Here is a 21,464-nt window from a genome sequence, read left to right on the forward strand (position 1 = left end):
ATATATATATATATATATATATATATATATATATATATATATATATAACGTATAATAAGAAACAAATTTTCTTACCTTGACTAAAGATGTAAATCCTCGTCCCTCTTGTGTTTTCCTGTGGAGTCCACTTTCGGCTCATTTTAGATAGAAGAACCTGAGAAGGATGCCATGTTTTGCAACTGTAGTCCTGAAGCATACATTTGCTACGTATCAATCCATTCAGAGTCTCTGTTTTTAGTCGTGATCTGTTCTTTGTTTTATGTTTGTAACGAGGAAAAATCCTTTCTGCGGCAGCAGACGAATGAGGCAGAGACATCAGGTTCATCATAAGCTTAGAGATATTCGGAAATCTTGCCTCATCACCACACTTTTCTAGTGAAGCAGCATACCAGAATTTTCAGGCTCCTCAGATGCTACACTTAGAGCTGGCAGTTCACATGAAATTATTTCTCTCCACTCTCTGTTAAGATCTTCATACGCACTCTTCTCAATTATATTTGGAAATTTTACTGCCAGTGGTATGATAGACTTTGGTTTTCCTTGCTGTACATTTGATGGGTCAAGTGCTTCAAGCAGATGTAAGTTGTTGAATAGATTAGAGGACAGGAAACGTTTTAGCATTTGCTTTGAGAGAGCAACATAGAAATTGAGTGTCTTCACGTGAAACTGCTCTAAGTCTCTGTTAGAAATATCAGAAGAGTGCTCTAGGAAAATACTTTCTGTTATTGCTCCGCGGTAAATATCTCCAAGGCTGAGATAGTTGGAAGGATCATGAACATTAATCTGAGTCAGATCACTGCTTTTTAGTTTGTCTGCTTTCATGAAGTTACTTAAGATGCCCTTGACACTGCTACTGATAGATGTTCGAAGCTTATGAATTCTCAGGGATGTTGCCTGGAAATCTAGGTTTAGTTTATTTACTGCAGGCAGAATGTATGCCAAAAAGGAAAAGTACATTTTTATAACAGGATTATGTAATTCCTGCAATATTGCTGAAGCAGATGCCATCTTATCCTCCAATGCAGCAGATGTAAAATACAGCTTAAGTGTAGGCCATTGCTCTAAAACTCTTTTTACCACCTCTTCCAAGGAGAGCCATCTAGTAAAACTAGGGTGCAGTATTCTATGAAGTGGAGCCTCTGTGAATTTCTGAAATTCCTCATATTCTGTGAATCTTTTAGGGCTGTTCATTATGTAGGTATGTATGTTCCGAGCTAGTTCTTCAACCCTATTAGGCAGCTCGCCACATGCATTTGAGGCACAGAGGGCAATGGAGTGGCACACGCATCCTTGCACAAACAGGGATGGATTTTCTTTTCTTAGCAGAGCCATGACTCCTCCCTTTTCTCCCATCATAACACTTGCGTTATCGCTGGCAAAGCCGATAACATTTTTCATAGGAATTAAATGCCTGTCAAAAAACTGCACTATTGAGCTAAAAATACCTTGAGCTGTACAATCAGTTACCTCAAGTAAACTCAGAAAGTGATCACAAGTTTTCTGAACTTCAAGGTCATAGAACCGAGCAATCAAAACAAGGTGTTTTTGTGTAGACTGGGCACAGAGCGTGTGATATGACGGAAGTCTTGAAGAGACTCATAGCGAGAAAGACGCTGAGCTGAGGGAGAACGCGCTGCATTTCTTTCATGGCGCTGTCTCAGAAAACTACGTTTAATGGTATGTCCCTGTTTGTGACAGTAAGTACAGGCATACACAGCATGTTGCTTATCAGAAGCTGGTGCACTAGGTTGTGAAGTCTGGTTAGCAGAATTTAAAGGTGAAGTAGCAGTAGTGGAAGCTACAACGTGCACTTGAGCTGGATGTTCTTTTTATTTAGAAGCAATTTTGGATGAGAAATCAAGTAGATTATCTGTCTGAGTGTATGGAAGTGTAGATGCAATTCTGCGCTCACTAGGGTTCAAAAAGTTAATATAATAAAGAAATTCAATGATATCATGAAATCGCTGCTCAGACATTGTACCATTTGTAATCCAATTTGAAGCTTTAAGTGAATCAACAGCAGCAGAAGCTAATTCAGCAGAGTGAGGAAGAGCTCTTAAGCAATGTTCCGTAGCCATCCAACTGCTGAAACTCATGCCCTATATATTTCTGCCCGTAATCATGCCAAATCTATTCTCCAACTTACTAAAACTCTTTCATCAATAGAAAATGTCAAAGTCTTTCCAATTCTAACTCCTCTCGAGATTTCTGGCATCTAGCCAATAATATCTCTAACAATTTTACTTCTTCGTCTTTCCCTCCTTTACTTCATCCAGATGGCTCTACAGCTGTCTCTTCTTTTCTAAAGCTGAACTCTTCGCTCAAACCTTTGCTACCAACTCAACTTTGGATGATTCTGGGCATATTCCTCCTACTCCTCCACCCTCTGACTACTTCATCCCTAAAATTAAAATTCTTTATAAAGACGTTTTCCTGGCCCTCTCTGGCCTTGATTCTCGGAAGGCTTACGGTCCGGATGGAGTCCCTCCTGTTGTTCTCAAAACTGTGCTTCCGAACTCGCTCACTGCCTGGTCAAACTCTTTCATCTGTGTCTCTACTTCTATTTATCCTTCTTGCTGGAAGTTTGCTCACATTCAACCTGTCCCTAAAAAGGTGACCACTCCAATCCTTCTAACTACCGCCCTATAGCTTTGATTTCCTGCCTTTCTAAAGCCTTTGAGTCTATCCTTAATAGGAAGATAATGAGGCATCTATCAGCTCACAACCTTCTCTCTGATTGCCAGTATGGTTTCCGTAAAGGCAGATCTACTGGTGATCTTCTTACTTTCCTAACTGAATCTTGGTCATCCTCTTTAGGGACTTCGGTGAAACCTTTGCTGTCGGCCTTGACATATCGAAAGCCTTCGATAGAGTCTGGCACAAATCTTTAATTTCTAAACTACCCTCCTACGGATTCTATCCTTCTCTCTGTACCTTCATCTCCAGTTTCCTTTCCGATCGTTCTATTGCTGCTGTAGTAGACGGTCACTGTTCTTCCCTAAAACTATCAACAGTGGTGTTCCACAGGGTTCTGTCCTATCACCCACTCTCTTTCTATTATTCGCAATTGAGGACACCAAAATTGTTAGTCATTGTATCTGCTCCGTCAAAGACCCACTGGAATGAATCTGGCTGTTGGGGCATACCATATGCTTGTAAGAAATTTGCTCTGAAAGCGTTATAATCATAATTCAGGGTTTTAGGATTGAAAGCAGAAGCCGACATTAAATCAGCAGCAATAGATCCTGGCTGTAACTGAGAACGCACAAAAGAAATTTTATCAACACCTGAAGTGATGTTAGAGTTGCGAATACTGTCTTCACATTGTTGCAAGATTTGTAAAGGAGAATACTGAGAGATGTCATCACCACCAAACTTCTGAATTGAAGGATCACGGTGTAAGAGTTTAAAAGATGGAGCAAGCACAGGGCTTTGAAACAATGTAGAAGGAACAGGAGGGGCATTAGCAGTAGTAGTAGGTGTTGTGGTATGTATGTATGTATGTATGTGTAATACTTATATTGCGCTTTCAAAAAACACGAAATGTAATTCTCAAAGCGCATATTATTATAGAAAGAAAAAGAAAAAAAATTAGAAATAAGACAGTTGATAAACTAAGGTAAATCCAAAAAAATAAAACCTAGAGAGAAAACTACGAACTATTAAAATTAAAGAACAGATAAAGGAAAATTAAAATTATAAAACCACTATAAGACTAAAAACAATGTGTAAGATTTAGTAAAAATCAACTTGCATTAAAAAACAAGGCATAAAAATCAGTCGTAGGCTGATCGAAAAAGAAAAGTTTTTAGGGCCTTTTTAAACTCGGTCGTGCTCTCACAGTTTTTTATTGTAGTAGGCAGACTATTGAATAGTCTTGGGACCTGCAACAGCAAACGCCCTATCCCCCATGCATGAAGCAGTATAAGGGACTTGGAGGAGTCCCAAGTCAACTGTACGCAGTTGTCGGCATGGTACATAGGTGGACAAGAGCTCACTGATGTAAGATGGGGCTGCATTATTCAGGGCCTTGTAAACAATTAGGGCCACCTTATACTCCACACGCTGCATTATAGGAAGCCAGTGCAGTCGTTTTCGAACGGGAGTAATATGGTCGTAGCGAGATGCGCCAGAAACAAACCTAGCTGCCGAATTTTGGAATTTTTGTAAGCAGTTGATATCTCTGGCAGTGGCACCATATAAAAGGCTATTACAATAGTCAAGTCTTGATACAGCTACAGCTTGAACAATGGCCTTAGCAGCAAACTCATTTAGGCAGCCACGAATTTTGTAAAGATTATGTAGTTTCATATTCAACTCTCTTTATGATAGCAATATAACTAGAAATTGTGACTTCCGATTCAATTCGACTCCAAGGCTACGTACAGAGCTGCTCTCTGCCAACACACCACCCTAGAACCTCAGGCCCCGGCAAGTGAGACGACCTCGCTGGTTATCACTTCCCATAAACATAAGTTCGGTCTTGCCTATATTAAGTTTAAGTTTGTTGGCTTGCATCCACTCATTAATTTTCTCCTAACCAGTTTTTAGTAAGTTAAGTGCATCATCCTGCTCACTTGGTGGAAACGAAAGGGTCACCTGTAGGTCATCAGCATAGCAGATGTGACCGAGACCAGTAGAAAAAATTACCTCAGCCAGAGGACGGGTATATATGCAAAACAATAGGGGGCCAAAAACAGAACCCTGAGGCACACCATATACTGATTACGTCCATAAAGATAGCTTTTAAACCATTTTAGAGGTGTGCCATGAATACCAAAGTAATTCTCTAATCGTGTAAGTAAAATGCTTTGGTCAACAGTATCAAAGGCAGCAGAGAGATCCAGGAGTAAGAGAGCAGTAACATTACCCTTAGCTGCCTCCAGTAGGACATCATTTATCAGTCGACAAAGAGCAACTTCAGTAGAGTAATTTGGACGATAGGCAGATTGGCGAGGGTCTGCAAGATCGTTAGCATAAATGTAAGAAGATAGCTGCAGTGATACGATCTTCTCAATTATCTTGCTTAGGGTAGGCAGGCTAGAAATAGGTCTATAATTATTGAGAGTTGGATCGAGGGAGACTTTTTTAAGGACGGGAGTGATAGTACCAGTCTTGAGAGAGTTGCAGAGGTCGCCAGTACTTAATGATAGATTAATAAAATTTGTAATAAAAGGTGCTAGCTCAGTCACACATAGCATTAGTAAAGAGATTGGTATAGGGTCTAAGGTGTACGACTTATTAGGGAGCCCCTTGATAATGTTACAAACAGTAAGTTCAGACACAGGTTTAAATTGAAACAGAGAGGTGCAGTGACGCTGAGGATCGCAATGAAGAGCACAGTTATAGCTATCCACTTCCTCACGAATGTTTTGCACTTTGTCATGAAAGAAATTGGCGAAATCATCTACGATTTGTTGAGTACTGCTGTGTTCTGGAAGTATTCGTGTTTTACCAATCCCAGCGGTGCTGTTGTAAATCTTAAACAACTCTCTGCTATCACGTTGACAAGCAGTTATCTTGTGTTTAAAGTAAGAAGCTCAGCATCTCTTTAACTGGACATTATATTTATTACGACAAGCTTTAAAAGCTATGTAATGATCAGGGCGTCTGTTTTTCACCCACCGCCTCTCGTGAGCTCTCTTCACACGTTTAGCTACGGTGATATCATTGTTATGCCAAGGATGACTAGGCCTAACATAAACGCTACGCGTACTCAGAGGGGCATGAATATCCAATAGTTTTCTTAAAACAGAGTTATATTGGTCGACCATGCTCTCAACAGTATTGTTAACCGACATTTCATGACAAAGCGGGGACGAAACTATGTCCAGACGGAATTGCGCGACATCAGTGTCAGAGATCCGCCGAAAAGTCACCATTTTTCGTGGTGCGGAGGGCTTTATTAAAGAAAGTGAACAATGTACAGCACAATGGTCAGAAATGAACTCACCAGGAAATACTTTGTTAACTGCGACAGAATCCTTGAGACGAGAGATAACGAGATCAAGAGTATGACCCAAACTGTGAGTAGCAAAGTTAACATGTTGTATAAGGGATGAAGACGAAAGGATATCAGTAAAGCGGAGACACCACTCCCACCACAATGATCAACATGAATATTAAAATCACCGATAATAAAAATAGAATGTTGGACATTTAAGAGAATCAGAAAAATCTTCAAAATCTAAAAGAAATTGCGAAAGAGGCTCTGGACGTTGTGGTCTATAAATAGTTGTAAGAGAAAGTGTTGTGCCAGAAATGACTAGATTTAGATATAAAACCTCAAAACTACGGTAGTGACGCACCCAACCAACTTTGTGACTAACTGTAGAGCGTAGTACAACCACCAGACCACCCCCACGATGCTGACTACAGCGATCCTTCCTTAGGGCAACATAACCCACCGGAACAAGATCAACAAGTTCCTGAGTATCATTATCAAGAAGCCAAGTCTCAGTTATACAAAATATATCCAAGTCATTGTCTAGAATATAATGATATAAAGTGTTGCACTTATTGCGTAGTGACTGCATTAATAAAGCCAATATTTAATCGCTTGCCTAAACAAGAGGCGACTACTGAACGTTCCCTAAAGATCGATGATTTTGTCTGGGATAGTTTACAAAGGGTTTGATAAGCGTACCAACCATCCATCTGGATCCATCTAACACTGTGTCTTTGCTATCCACCGGGACAACAATAACAAAGGATGAATACGTGTTAAATTTAGTTTCGTACAGCTAGTGGGGACAACACCAACAACATCCTTCACATAATCAGATAGTTCAACTTCTGTAGTGGAATCGTCAAGTCTTCTCACAAATATTTTTGTAGTAGATTGTACAACACGCAGTCGACCAACATGTTGTTCAGCTGTCTCTGCAGTGCCCGTTCCATTCACCACTTGTCGCCTTCGCCTGGACACTACAGTGGACCATGTAATACTGCTGTCACCACTCTCACCCACACCTCCCCGTCGGTGGTAGTAGATGTAGTAAGGGTAGAAGTAGTAGTAGTAGTTGTAGTAAGAGTAGTAGTCATAGTAGTGACAGTAGCAACTGTGGTAGTAGTAGCGTTATTATCATGAGAAGACATGGTGCAAGAATAAAGCTTACCACAGCGTAGCAACATAAAAAATAAAATAAGTAAAAACAGCAATAAAGTAAGGTGTTATAGTTACACTCTGAAGCAAAATGGAAGTAACTACGTCCAGGGCTCACTTAAAAACACACACTTAGGCAGTACATCGCGTAGCAAAAATGGAGTACAGAGCACAGCACAGTCAAGCTAGGACGGGCAAAAATATTAGTTTTTCATAATACACCAGGCATTGCAATTGGTATCAAAAGAACATGGAAGTACTGCTGAGAAAACTTCATGCAGTGATTTCAATACTGAATAAAAAAAAAATTAAATATAAAAATAAATATAACACTTGGGACAAGATGCAAATCAAGCATGAGATACTCAAAAATAACTCACTAGAGTGGTTATACTGAAAAACACTCAATAAGTATTCAATGGAACACAATGACATACATTACCATACACTTACTGGAGTATCAGCAGCAATGAAAACACATCAGACAGACATTTCATAATCAGATGCAGTGGTAGTATCAGTCTGCGATGAAAATCCAGGCATGAACGTCCAAAAATATAATGAAAATCACACATAAACATGAAAAAAAAATCAACAGGGAAAAAAAAATCAACAGGGAAAATAAAATCAACAGGAAAATTATTTTATGTAGTGTTAGAAAAATAATACTGAAAATCAAATAACTAGCCAACAGCATGGGCAGATAGAAAATGCAAAGAAAACAATGAAGTATAAGCAGAGAGCAATAGAAGAAAGCAAGAAACAAACAAGAAACAGAAAAATTTCAAGGTCACTGAAGGAGACAGTAAACAAAATAAACAATGCACTAAAAAAATAAAACACTGTTGCACTTGTAAATAACACTGTAGCACTAGCAAATTAAAGAAAACGCATCAAATAATTGAGCTTATGAGGCTGCAAGGGTAATATAATAAAAAAAAAAGCAGGCCTACACACAGGAAAAACATATGGTACTAGGCTACAAACACATTTAAAGCCTTCGCGGCTGTGATAGCCAATCTGACAGCCGGTTCCTGAATTACTTCTTTTTGGTCCGTTAGGCAGCCAACCAAGCAATTTGTGTCCTGCGCCGTTCCAGAATGCCTTTTTCCATCTGTTTTTTGTCCGCTAGTGGACCAAAGATTGGAACTTTGGTCGAGGGGTTTTGCAAAACATTGGGCAAGTGTCCGGGCGACCAAAGCTACCGCCTTGTATTTTAAATTTCCAAATGTAAAAAGAAGCTAACTGTAATTAAATTTATTTCATTCTATTTACCATGTCAAATTTTTTTGATGGTACAGCAAAGCTTTTCTTATGCTATATTGAGCATACGTTTTAGCTTTTGAAGTCTACTGTAGTGGCCTGGTGAGTTCACGCCAAACATCAACAACAGCTTAATTGACTCGTCATATCTCTACTTCACTGGCTAAATTTGGTAAGTATGTGATTAATCTTGTTATTTATATATCATTACATGAATTCTTACTGTCTGCTTCTACTATTAAGAAAGGTAAGTGGACGAATTAAAGGGCAAAACCTATAATATGGAAGGAGTGGAGTAAACTGAAGCCGAGGTATCATCATGTACGTAGCTCATACCCAGGAAAAAAACAACAACAACAACAACAACGAATAGATAAATTAAAATTATCATGAGGCTGTATATTGAGTATATTTGTAGTTTTAAGTTCAAGGCTATTAAGAGGTGACCGATGAAACAATGGAGGAAAGGTATAAACGGTACCTTGATGAGCTTGCAGGTAACACTCGATTCTGTGGCGGTCAACACATCAGAAGACATTATTGATGGATTTATTACACATTAGTGAATGGATCCTATTAACGAACCAAATGTAATCTAACCAAGGAAACAATAACCCAGCCAACTTAACCTAACCCACCCAACCTAACTTAACCAACCTATTTATTGTCATAACTTCTGAAGTATCAATGTCAATATGAAAAGCGGAAATGTAAGATTGGCAGAAATGAAAACAAACCAAACATATTTTAACCTAACCTCACCTATCCCCCACCCAAATCTAACATACCTATGCCCTACAACCATTCAAAATGCAGGAAAGGAAATCGGCAAAATCGAACCACTCGCCCACTCTTCAGTCTTGGCCTAGTGGGCAGAAGTAGAGGACGAGGAGTATATACCGCCTGTGAGTCTGTCACCACCCACATATCCATTATTTTTTTTATTTATTTGTGGTGTCGTTAATATAAATTTGCGGTGGGTATAATATGGGTTTTTCTTGTTCAAGTCAATGAGATCTTACTATTGAGACCAGTTAAAGTGACTGCTGTGAATGGGGCGTACTTATAAAATAATACCAGGAAATCAAACCAAACTTATCCTAACCAAACCGAAGCTAACTTAAACTAACCTAACATCCTATCCTTAATTCATCTAACCTAATTTAAGATTCATTTTTGAATGTCCATGCATATCATATCAGCCTAGCAAGCTCATATCTGCCTTATTAAGAATAATTTTGATAAATTTTAAACAAATAGTTCTTATTGTATGATCCCGACCTATCTTTACTTAACCTTGTCATATGTACTGTACCTAATGGCTAAGTTCGGATCCAGGTCTTTGTAGAACTAGCCTATGTTTATGAATTCTTTAAATCCTATTTTGTGGTATGTCTAGGCCACTCCCCTTTTGGTGGTAAACAACTTCAGTATGTACCTATATGTATGATACCATAGTATCATTTGAACAACAGAAGAAAAAGATAGAAATGACTTAAGTAATATATGCTGTTAATATCTATTTATTCTTCAGACCATTAAAAACTACACTTTTCAGGTACCATGGCTGCATTAGATGAAATCATAGATGAAGAAATGTTTGAAATGGAAGAATTGCGACGAGTGAAGATTCCATGCATTGTACCTAAAGATCGCAATGACCCATTTTATTATCTTTCTGGTGAAGAATTCCTTGAGCGTTTTCGTCTGCCAAAGGATGCTGTACGAGACCTCATTGAAGAAGTTAGGCCACGTACACATGTGGACAGGCTTGGCACAGGTATGGAACAGTAGCTATTTACTTAAGTATATATGTGGATGGTGATATTGCTATAGACTATTTTACAATACTTACTGATTCAAGACCTGGGAAACCATCTTCTGTATTTCTTTCTACAACTCTGTCATCCTTTTTCATGTGGAGTGAATTGGGAAATTTAAGGTTCTTCCACACTTTTCTAGTCTTTCTTACTTACGGAGCAAAGGGGCCTAGGGATCCCTCCTCTGTATTTTCCTCATAAACAGACTAGGCACAACGCAGAGAGAGGGTGTATATAACTCCTTCTAAAGTCCCCTGGTATATGTTTGCATGTCTTTCCACAGGATGTGGCATTCCTCTGCATTTGAAGATGCTAGTTACCTTGCGGTACCTAGCCACGGGAAGTTTCCTTCTTACAGTAGCTGACATCATGGATATTGCAAAATCATCAGCATGCAGGGCTGTTGGAGAGGTGGTTCAACTTATTGCTTTCCTGGCACCAGACTACATCAAATTTCCACAGCCAGAAGCACGTCAGATGGCCTCAAAGCTCTACGATATTGCTGGTATGCCAGGTGTATTGGGGTGTATAGATTGTACACACATTCCAATACAGAGTCTAGGTGGGAACAACGTTGAGATGTATAGATGTCGAAAGGGGTTTTACTCATTAAATGTCCAAGGTATTTGTGATTCAGAACTCAAATTTATGCATGTTGTTGCAAGTTGGCCTGGCAGCGTACATGACTCAAGAATATTTTCTAATTGTCGTATCTGTTATCTTCTAGATCAAGGAGATTACAGGGGTTTATATTTGTTAGGGATAGTGGGTATCCAAGTCGGGAATATTTACTGACTCCACTCCTAGCTCCAAGAACTGAAAAGCATAGGAGGTATAATGTAGCTCATATACAAACACGGAACTCTATTGAGAGGGCATTCGGTGTACTGAAAAGAAGATTTGCAAGCTTAAGCATACCCCTCCGAACCAAACTTCCCAATACAAAAGAATTGTGATGGCATGTGCTATTTTGCATAACATTGCTATTTCAAGAAGAGTGGACATGTTAGATGTTGAGATTGAGCCACAGGAAGTAGTTGATTTATTGGAGGATGAAGATGATCATGAACTGGATGCCACACAAGTTAGGGAATCATTAATTCAAAGATGGTTCTGAGGGCCAGTTTCAAGAACTTTTCCCTGTGTACCCGATTGGGCTCCAGTGTAATAATACTTTTACTTTTCTAGTTCTTGCTTGCTAGGATTAACACTTTAAGTTTAAATAAAAATATATATAAGGTTCCAAAAGGTAAAGAAAATGAAATTATATATAAGATCTTATGGTGTATAATGTAAGTATTGCAAAGTACAAAATTTGTAAGGATGAATAAACTTAACCTATGTAAGAATGATTAAACTTAACCATCTACTTTTAATGCTAATCATTATTTTGTGTGTGTGTGTGTGTGTGTGTGTGTGTGTGTGTGTGTGTGTGTGTGTGTGTGTGTGTGTGTGTGTGTGTGTGTGTGTGTGTGTGTGTGTGTGTGTGTGTGTGTGTGTGTGTGTGTGTGTGTGTGTGTGTGTGTGTGTGTGTGTGTGTGTGTGTGTGTGTGTGTGTGTGTGTGTGTGTGTGTGTGTGTGTGTGTGTGTGTGTGTGTGTGTGTGTGTGTGTGTGTGTGTGTGTGTGTCTACTTTTTGAAAATCTGATCATAGTCAGTGATGAGTTTTGAAAAAAAACTGATTTACAGTGTTGTACATATTTTGAACACTATCAAGAACTTCCAGTTCTTTAACATGTTTTTCCTCCATTATTTGAAGGGATCTTTTCTTCAAATTTGAGTTTTCTTCTCTAATGGAGTTAAACACATTATCTCTCTCTTGCACCCTTTTCCTCTTTCTATTGGGAGACGAATTTGGTATAGTCTTTTGCTGCCCACAGTCTGCTTTCTTAGAAGGACCTGGGATAGCTGGTTCTGCACTGCAGCTACCCATTGTAGATGGTGGTGGCAGTGGCACTGCTTCCACGGGGGGAGGGCCATCTTCTATCCACTCTGAAAGATCAAACAAAATCCATAAATTACTTATTTGGAAATAAAAGTATAAGAAAGTAGAGTGGTAGGAGACAGTATGGATATATATATATATATATATATATATATATATATATATATATATATATATATATATATATATATATATATATACTGAAGATTCTATCTGAACACCTCATCTATGCCACAAAGGTTATCCCAACGCCTGATTCGTATATTACACTTACCCGATCGGATGATGAGATAGACAAAATTTTCCAGACAACATGTTCTGCAGCCCTAAAAGAAGAAGGTTTCGACCCCATTATGCCACCAGAACTCCGGGCAAAAAGAACAATCATCCTCTTTAACGTTGACGACTACATTTTATCACACCCTGAAGCTGAAATAAAAGAAGAAATGTTAAACAACAACAATTGGCTGATTGGCGGCATTGAAAGTGTCTTCAAAATCCCCAAAACCAAAATAATTAAAATATGTTTAAAAGAAACAGCCACAGCAAAAATGGCCACAGATAGAGGAATGCTCGCTTTCCATATGAGCATTCCTTCACACAATATCAAAATAGATGACTTTTTTCCAATCCTCACCTGTATGAGGTGCTACTCTCTTGAGGAACACACCACCAATAACTGCCCTTTACCAAAAGACCACACGGTGTGCTCTGAATGCAGTAGCTCGGAACACACCTGGAAAAACTGTAATTCAGATGAAAAGAAGTGTCTCAACTGCTCTGGACCACACAGAACTTTGGCAAACAAATGCCCAAAAAGAAAAGAAATAAAAGAAAACAAAAGAAAACAAAAGAAAAACACAAGCACTTACAGCCAGGCATTGAAGAATAACCCAAACAACAATACATTAAATATGCCAGCTGACATGCTCAAAAAAGACACAGCCTCAACAATACTAACTTGCATAATACACTCTCATATCATCAACATGGCCAACCCGGGCACATACAACACTGAATTAAATAAGGTTTTCAAACTTAACAATATCCCACAAATAATTCTGCCAGACAACCCACCATCAAAAAAATTCTAAGCTTGGCAGCATCATCTCCTACACAAACAACACTTGACCACCCGTAGAAAATGAATATAATGAAGAGGAAGAAGAGATGGAAGAGATAGATGTGGAGGAGGAAAAGAACAGGAACAAGAAAAACCAGTAAAAATTAGCGGGAAAGGCATTGGGTTGCAAATAATAACAAAAAAGAGCAACGGATGGCCGAAAAGAACACTTTACCATAAACAAATAATAGAAGGTATAGAGGAAGGAAAATACAAATACATATTCACATCAACAGCCTATGAAGAAGAGGAAATATTCGACCTACTAAAGAACAATGATATAGACTTACACGACGTATGGGCAATAGAAGATGACGCACGTTTCAGGAAAATAAGAAATGGGCTCTACCAAGAAAAAACACCACCAACCAAAGGAAGAAAACTACATAAAAGACAGAACTCCCTCTAAATTAAATACACAACCTAATTTACTCATTCATCCCCACTCATATAAGCACACATCCTAAAAACATCAAATATGGACAACACCGACAGCATACTAATACTACAACACAACGTAAGACACTGGGACACAAACAAACTAACACTAACCAATATATACAAAGAAATAAGCCCTGACGTGATACTAATAAATAGTCATGGTTTAAAAATCACGAAAGCATCAAAATACAAAATTATATAACTTACCTTATAAATTCCAGCGGAGAAGCAAACGACGGCTCGGCAATTCTAGTAAAGGAACACCTGAAACACAGAGTTAAAGAAAATTACGATACCGATGTAATACTAACCACAATTGAAACAACAACAGGCCCAATAAACATAGCAACCACCTATCTACCTCCAAGAAGACCTTTCCTACCTATCACAGATTTTCACAATATAGCATCAGAAACATTTCCAACATATATAATAGGAGATTTAAATGCTCACCACCCAACAATCGATAAGAAAAAAGCAACAGTGTCGGCAGATCTATAAAAATGCTCATTGATTATAATAAACTCACACATTTAGGTCCAGATTTCCCAACATTCTTAACTCATAACGCAACATCATCACCAGACATAATACTTGCCAATAACAAAACATACCATAACATCAACATAACACAAGGACCAACAACGCCATCAGATCACCTACCAATACTAATAAATATAACATCCCACCCCATACGAACACCAACACCACCCACATATATGATGAAAAAACTAATTGGGATGAATTCAAGAATAAAGCAATAAATACAACAAAAGACATTAACACCAACCCATACATGTCACAACACACACTAGACACATCAATAAAACAGTTGCTAGATGGAATAACAACAGCAATGCAACAAAATATACCATTATCCACACACAAAACTCTGGTTAAACCAATATATAATAAAAAAGTCAAAGAATTACAATGGTGGGCAAAACAATTGCTAAATAACAGCCTCAGAAATGGCTGGACCTATACAACATACACCGCCTACAAAACCATAAAACAAAATATAATAAAAGAATGCAAAGAACAAAATAAAAGTAACTGGGAAAACAAAATAAAAACACTAAATAAACTGTATGCAGACCCACAAAAATTCTGGCAGAATATAAAAATACTAAAAGGCAACCAAACCAATACTAATTCACATCTAGTAGTAAACAATAAGAAAATACACAAAATTGAAAAAAGGAAGAAATATTTAGAGATATCTGGAGCAATGTTTTTAGAATAAACCCCATGGAAAACCTACAATATGATGCAGACACGGAACTCAGAGTTAATAACTACCTAGAAGATAACAAAGTCCAAACACTACCTAATATACAAGGAAACCCAAACAATTTATCCAATGACACTTACTACACAACACCGATCACAACACAAGAAATAAAACAAACAATAAAACAATTAAAAAACAACACACCTGGGGAAACAAAAATAAATAAAGTAATATTACAAAACTTACCAGACAACGTGCTCGAAATACTCACAAAACTATTCAACATCGCTCTCTCAATGGGATACTTTCCACAACCATTCAAACACGCCAGAATCATACTCATCCCAAAACAGAACAAACCATCAACTGATCCAATTAACTATCGCCCAATCTCACTTCTGGAAGTACCCGGAAAAATCTTCGAAAGAATAATTAACAAAAGAACAAGAACTTTCCTAGACGCCAATAAAATCCTACCAGACTCCCAACATGGTTTCAGATCAGGAAGATCAACTGACACAGCAATAGCAACAACAATAGAAGTAATCTCAAAAGCAATTTCAGCCAATAAACTCTGTTGTATTGCACTAAGGGACGTATCAAAAGCCTTTGATAAAGTTTGGCAAAACGGATTAAAGTTCAAATTAAGTCAATTAAAACTACCCAACATCCTTCACAAAATTCTATGCAGCTTTCTAGACAATCGCTCTGCCTCAATATCAATAAAAAACTACACAGGACCATCATTCCAACTTCACAGTGGGGTACCTCAAGGCAGTAGCATCTCACCCACACTCTATACCATCTACACCCACGACATTCCATTACCACTCACAGAAAGCATAAATATACAATACGCAGATGATATCACACAAATAATCACATACGCAGGCAAATCAAAAAAAATGTTAGCAAAAATAACAGAAAGAGAAATAAAAACATTAACAATTACGAGAGAAAATGGAAGATCAAAACAAATACACAAAATTTACACTACTACCCATAACGTTGAAAAAAACTGAACCAGTAAATATAGAGGGGCAACACATACAGTACGCAAAGGAAGCAAAAATATTGGGCCTAAAACTGGGAGTAAACGGATACACAAAACATGTAAAAGATATCACAAACAAAGCACAAGTAGCCTTAAACACTATCAAGAGATTCCAGTTCTTAAATACAAACATAAAATTACATCTTGTAAAAGCATGTGTACTACCAATATTAACCTACCCGGCTTACGCTCTGAACGCTCTATCAAACTCGCAAATACTAAAACTACAAAGAAAACAAAATGAAGCACTTCGGTTTGCTTATAATGAAAAACATCCATTCACCAAAAACACAGAAGAACTACATAAACTTGCACAATTGGATCCGATTAACATAACAGTACACACAAGAGGAAATTATATAAAACACAAAATGATATACACTTTAAAAGACACAACATATCATATAACAATAAACGAACATGAACAAGAACAAGAACATAGTTGGTTTAGGAAACCTATTAACAAAATATCAAAGCTACCACCCAGACCACTGTACACAGGATAAAAATACTATAAATACAAATAAATATATAAATATACACATATATTCAAAATAAAACAAATAAATAATAAACAAATAACAAAAATAATAAGCAAATTAACCAGTGCATAAATAAATAAACAATTAAAATAAATAAATTAATAAAAATAATAAAATGAATAAAAAAAAAAAAATTACCAATGTAACAAATAAACCACTCTATATGACGGCTATTCCGTCATCTTTCAAACTTCCACTTCCTTCATACTCTCAACCATACTTTATCTTCTACTCTCTATTCTTCTTTTCTTCTCTTGAGTCTATCAACACACCGATCCGATCCGATCTATAGCGCCGTCTTGTAGGTGTGCTGTAATTCTCTTTGATAGGGTTGTAGATGTGAAGCCAATGTACCTCGAGTTTAGGTGACTGCAGTCACCAACAGTGCATGTGTGTTGGTACACGACGTTCACTTCTTGCAGGGAGTTTGTCGGAGGAAGACAGCTATTCTTTATGATGAGGCTTGCGGTTTTTCTGGTCTTGTAGTAAATGATGACTTGGAGTTTAGTGTCTGTGTTGATGGGCGAGACGTTGTTGTGGCATCGATGGATGTTGAATCACTTTTTACCAACGTCCCAATAGACGACACCATAGAAATCATCTGCAAGGAAGTTTACCACACAGACGGCAAGAAACTCACCATCCCTGAAGAAACTCTACGGACATTGCTACGCACCTGCACCAAGGAAGCTGCCTTTTACGGACCAGATGGCAAGATGTATGTACAATGCGACGGCGTCGCCATGGGGTCTCCTCTCGGTGTCCTCTTTGCCAATTTTTACATGGGGGCCGTCGAGGAAAAGGTTTTCGCGAAAAACCCGGACATAAAACCAACAGTCTACGCAAGATACATCGATGACATCTTCATCAACGCCAACACTGAAGAGGAAGTACTGCACCTGATCGAGAATTTCAAGAAACACTCCTGCCTCAACTACACACACGAATTAGAAGAAGAAAACAAGCTCCCCTTCCTCGACGTCATGGTGCACCGTTCAAGCTCCTGCTTCTCCACGTCAGTCTACGTTAAATCTACGAATCTCGGCTTCTGCCTAAACGGAAAAAGTGACTGCCCAGAAAATATAGACACAGCGTCATCAATGCCTTTGTCAGGAGGGCTCTCACACACTCATCCTCATGGAATGCAGTCCACGCTGAATTAAAAAGAATCTCCCAGCTTCTCTGCAACAACGGCTATCCGCAGCAAGAAATAGACGAAGTCATACGTCGCCGCATGGACAACTACATCCGCGAGAATCCGCCCGAGCAACAAACATCGTGCATCACTCTCTACTACAAGAACACGATGTCTTCAGCATACAAAGAAGACGAGAAAGCCGTAAAGAAGATCATCCACAACAACGTCTCGCCCATCAACACAGACACTAAACTCCAAGTCATCATTTACTACAAGACCAGAAAAACCGCAAGCCTCATCATGAAGAATAGCTGTCTTCCTCCGACAAACTCCCTGCAAGAAGTGAACGTCGTGTACCAACACACATGCACTGTTGGTGACTGCAGTCACCTAAACTCGAGGTACATTGGCTTCACATCTACAACCCTATCAAAGAGAATTACAGCACACCTACAAGACGGCGCTATAAGACGACACTACATGAATGAACACGGCATCATCCTGAAGCGACATCACATGGAAAGCAACACCACCATCCTAGTTAAAGAAAACGACATAAGAAGACTCAAGATGACGGAAGCAGTACATATCTACTCAGAAAAACCTACCATCAACATACAACAGCAGCCAGAATCTTCGTTACCATCCCAGCGACAGCCACACGGAGCTGTAGCCGGCTGCTCATTGGCCGCTTCAGACGAAACTCGATCCGCGCTCTGACTGGCTACTTGACGCGACTACCTGCTTCCGCCGCCCATATAAGCCCGCATCCTCACAAGTTGCACTCACTTCTCTCCTGAAGATGGTCTGATCAAGACCGAAAGACGTCTACACTACTCCACCAACTAAAACCGGACGAACGCCCTTGTGCGAAAAACACAAAATACGCTGTACAAAAAGAATAATGCAGACCTCGCTGTTGACTTCAATAGTACATGCATTCAAAATGGTCTACTCGAAATATATATATATATATATATATATATATATATATATATATATATATATATATATATATATATATATATATATATATATATATATATATGTGCTTATAATCTTCTTCATGTAAGACCAGTAAAGGTGACGATGAATGTAAAGGCTGAGGTGACGGTGATTTGGGTGGCTGAGGTGACGGTGGTTTGGGTGCCTCAGGATTTGTTGGCAGAGGCACATCACGACAGGAACTGTCATACTGGAACTCTGCCAATTCAAGTTCCTCAGAAATCAGATTTGCCGTTGCCTCCAACAAAGGACTTAATTTGGGTGGTGAAGGTGGAGGACCGCCTCCAGTTGCAAATTTTTTCTTTGTGTAAGTTGCATATTCCACCTTCACCCTCAAAGAAATCAAAGAAAGAAAACTTAAATGTGTATATATATATATATATATATATATATATATATATATATATATATATATATATATATATATATATATATATATATATATATATATATATATATATATATATATATATATATATATATATATATATATATATATATATATATATATATATATATATATATATATATATATATATATATATATATATATATATATATATATATATATATATATATATATATATATATATATATATATATATATATATATATATATATATATATATATATATATATATATATATATATATATATATATATATATATATATATATATATACACTTTTCTCTATATTCCCTATGTCATGTTAGGTTAGGGTATCTGCTTTTAAAAGAGCTCTTCATTAAGCAAGTTATTTTGTGAGCCAAGGTCTAAAAAGCTAAGTCTTAACCAACAGCTGTATATTTTTACGATTTGTTCCTTCATCAACTAATTGTTTCCCTCTACTGGCAGAGCACTCATACGGGTTTGGTTGGTTAGATTAGTTTATAGTCGACCAGTGTGATCTCTTCCTCGTCGTGAGGGGACGGGGCAAACGAGGCTCATACACCGACCGCTTCATTTTCCTCGTCCTCTCTGGCACTCGCGGCACATTCTGTATCATCTGTCATCGCGTCGTTCTCGTCACCGTCACTCCCCTCACTTAGTGGATAAGGTGGTGAGCGAGGGATTGGGCGGACGTCCATTGCTAGGTTCGAATCCCCACCATGTACCATGCAGGCTAAAACTTTGTCATATGTCAAGTGGTTTAAAGTTACCTACATGTCAACATTATACCAGGTTCTGCGTGGAGGTGTAATTGTTTTATACCAAAGATGCGCTTGGATGGTGATAAGGGCCCTTATATGAGTACCAGTATAAATAAAATTGCCTGCGCCACTAATGGGTGGAAGCTGGACAGCTCTAACCATACTCTTCAAGTGAACCTACAGGCGATATAGGCCATATCTTAAAAAAAAAATAATAAATAAAATAAAAACTCCCGGCTCGCTTCCCGGTGGCAACACTTGAAGTGGTCTTCCTCTACAGCAGTGGTATTCACCGCGCGGCTCCCGATGACTCAATTTGCGGCTCTCGAAAAATAAATAAATGAATAAATAAAATACAAAAAAATACACTTCCGCTCATCACAGCATTAAGCAAGTTTGGTCTTTATTTTGCTATTAATAACAAAATATGTAGACAAATATTTCCATGTCTAATTTTTCTTATTTACTATATTGCACTAGCAGCCCTGAACTAATTCATTTAATTCAGTTACGCTAGCTTGCAGTAGTTGCGGCTCTCTCAATGAATGTGTTTAACCGAAGTGGCTCCCTTGCAAAGGTTAATGAAAACATTGATTTAAAGGGAGGAGAAGGAGGAGGGAGAAAGAGGGAGGAGGAAGAGGAGAAGGAAGAGGAGGAGCAGGAGGAGGAGGAGGAGGAGGAGAAGGAGGAGGAGGAGTAGGAAAGGAGGAGGAGGAGGAGGAGGAGGAGGAGGAGGAGGAGGAGGAGGAGGAGGAGGAGGAGGAGGAGGAGGAGGAGAATGAGGAGGAGGAAAAGAAAGAGGAAGAGGAGAAGGAGAAGAAAGAGGAGGAGAAGGAAGAGGAGAAAAATGTTTAAGAAAAGAATGAAAAACAGACGCATGCAGACAAGTAGGCAGACGGACAACCACAGAAAATATTAAAAAGATACACTTGTATCTACAAGTGTAACTAACAAAGCAAATACAATAATTGATATTACAGAACTGGAAGGAAAATATTCAGTGCAGAAAAATAGAATAAATTCAAAGTAGATACAAATATATTAATGAATGTTAAGTAGAGAAATTAGAAATTAAAAGAAAAATTGATTTTAGATAAAATACCAAAAGAGAGAGAGAGAGAGAGAGAGAGAGATTGTGTGTGTGTGTGTGTGTGTGTGTGTGTCATTCACCACGACAGTCTATTGGTCACCCACCCAGCCTTTCCCCTACGGAAAGAGCTCATATCCCATACTGACCTTCTGGTAGGACTGAGACCACATCCCACACCACATACACCGGCAAAGCGAGGTCAAAACCCTCGAGTTACATCTCGTACCTATTTACTGCTAATTGAACAGAGGCTACACATTAAGATTCGGGTCCATTTGGCTTGGGGCTCCAGGGATTCAAACCAGGGCCTTCTCGGTTGTGAGCCGAGCGTGCTATAACCACTACACTAAACACAGTATGTGTGTGTGTGGGTGTGTGTGTGTTTGGGTGCTTGTATGTGCGTGTGGGTGTGTGTGTGTTTGGGTGCTTGTATGTGCGTGTACGTGTACGTGTATTACCTGTACGTGTGCCTGTACGAATCTCGTCATCAGCTGAGGGTCTGAGGACAGCACCCAAACATTTTTTGTAATCAACAACCTGCAAAAGCTGATAT

The 21,464-nt window shown here is 38.4% G+C and overlaps 2 protein-coding genes and 1 pseudogene across 2 annotated transcripts; 2 read left to right on the forward strand and 1 right to left on the reverse strand.

The window, feature by feature from the left end:
- Positions 1 to 255: 255 nt before the first annotated feature.
- On the reverse strand, positions 256 to 1,531 carry LOC123500462. The gene has a single exon (XM_045249175.1). It carries the CDS (start codon positions 1,396 to 1,398, stop codon positions 373 to 375), a length of 1,026 nt encoding a protein of 341 aa, XP_045105110.1. The 5' UTR covers positions 1,399 to 1,531; the 3' UTR covers positions 256 to 372.
- Positions 1,532 to 8,503: 6,972 nt separating this feature from the next.
- Positions 8,504 to 11,623, forward strand: LOC123500461 (annotated as a pseudogene).
- A 5,448-nt stretch (positions 11,624 to 17,071) lies between these two features.
- Positions 17,072 to 17,689, forward strand: LOC123500463. The gene has a single exon (XM_045249176.1). It carries the CDS (start codon positions 17,072 to 17,074, stop codon positions 17,687 to 17,689), a length of 618 nt encoding a protein of 205 aa, XP_045105111.1.
- The last annotated feature ends 3,775 nt before the right edge of the window (positions 17,690 to 21,464 follow it).

The sequence above is a fragment of the Portunus trituberculatus genome, unplaced genomic scaffold (assembly GCF_017591435.1).
Source record: "Portunus trituberculatus isolate SZX2019 unplaced genomic scaffold, ASM1759143v1 PGA_scaffold_285__1_contigs__length_22140, whole genome shotgun sequence".
NCBI lineage: Eukaryota > Metazoa > Arthropoda > Malacostraca > Decapoda > Portunidae > Portunus > Portunus trituberculatus.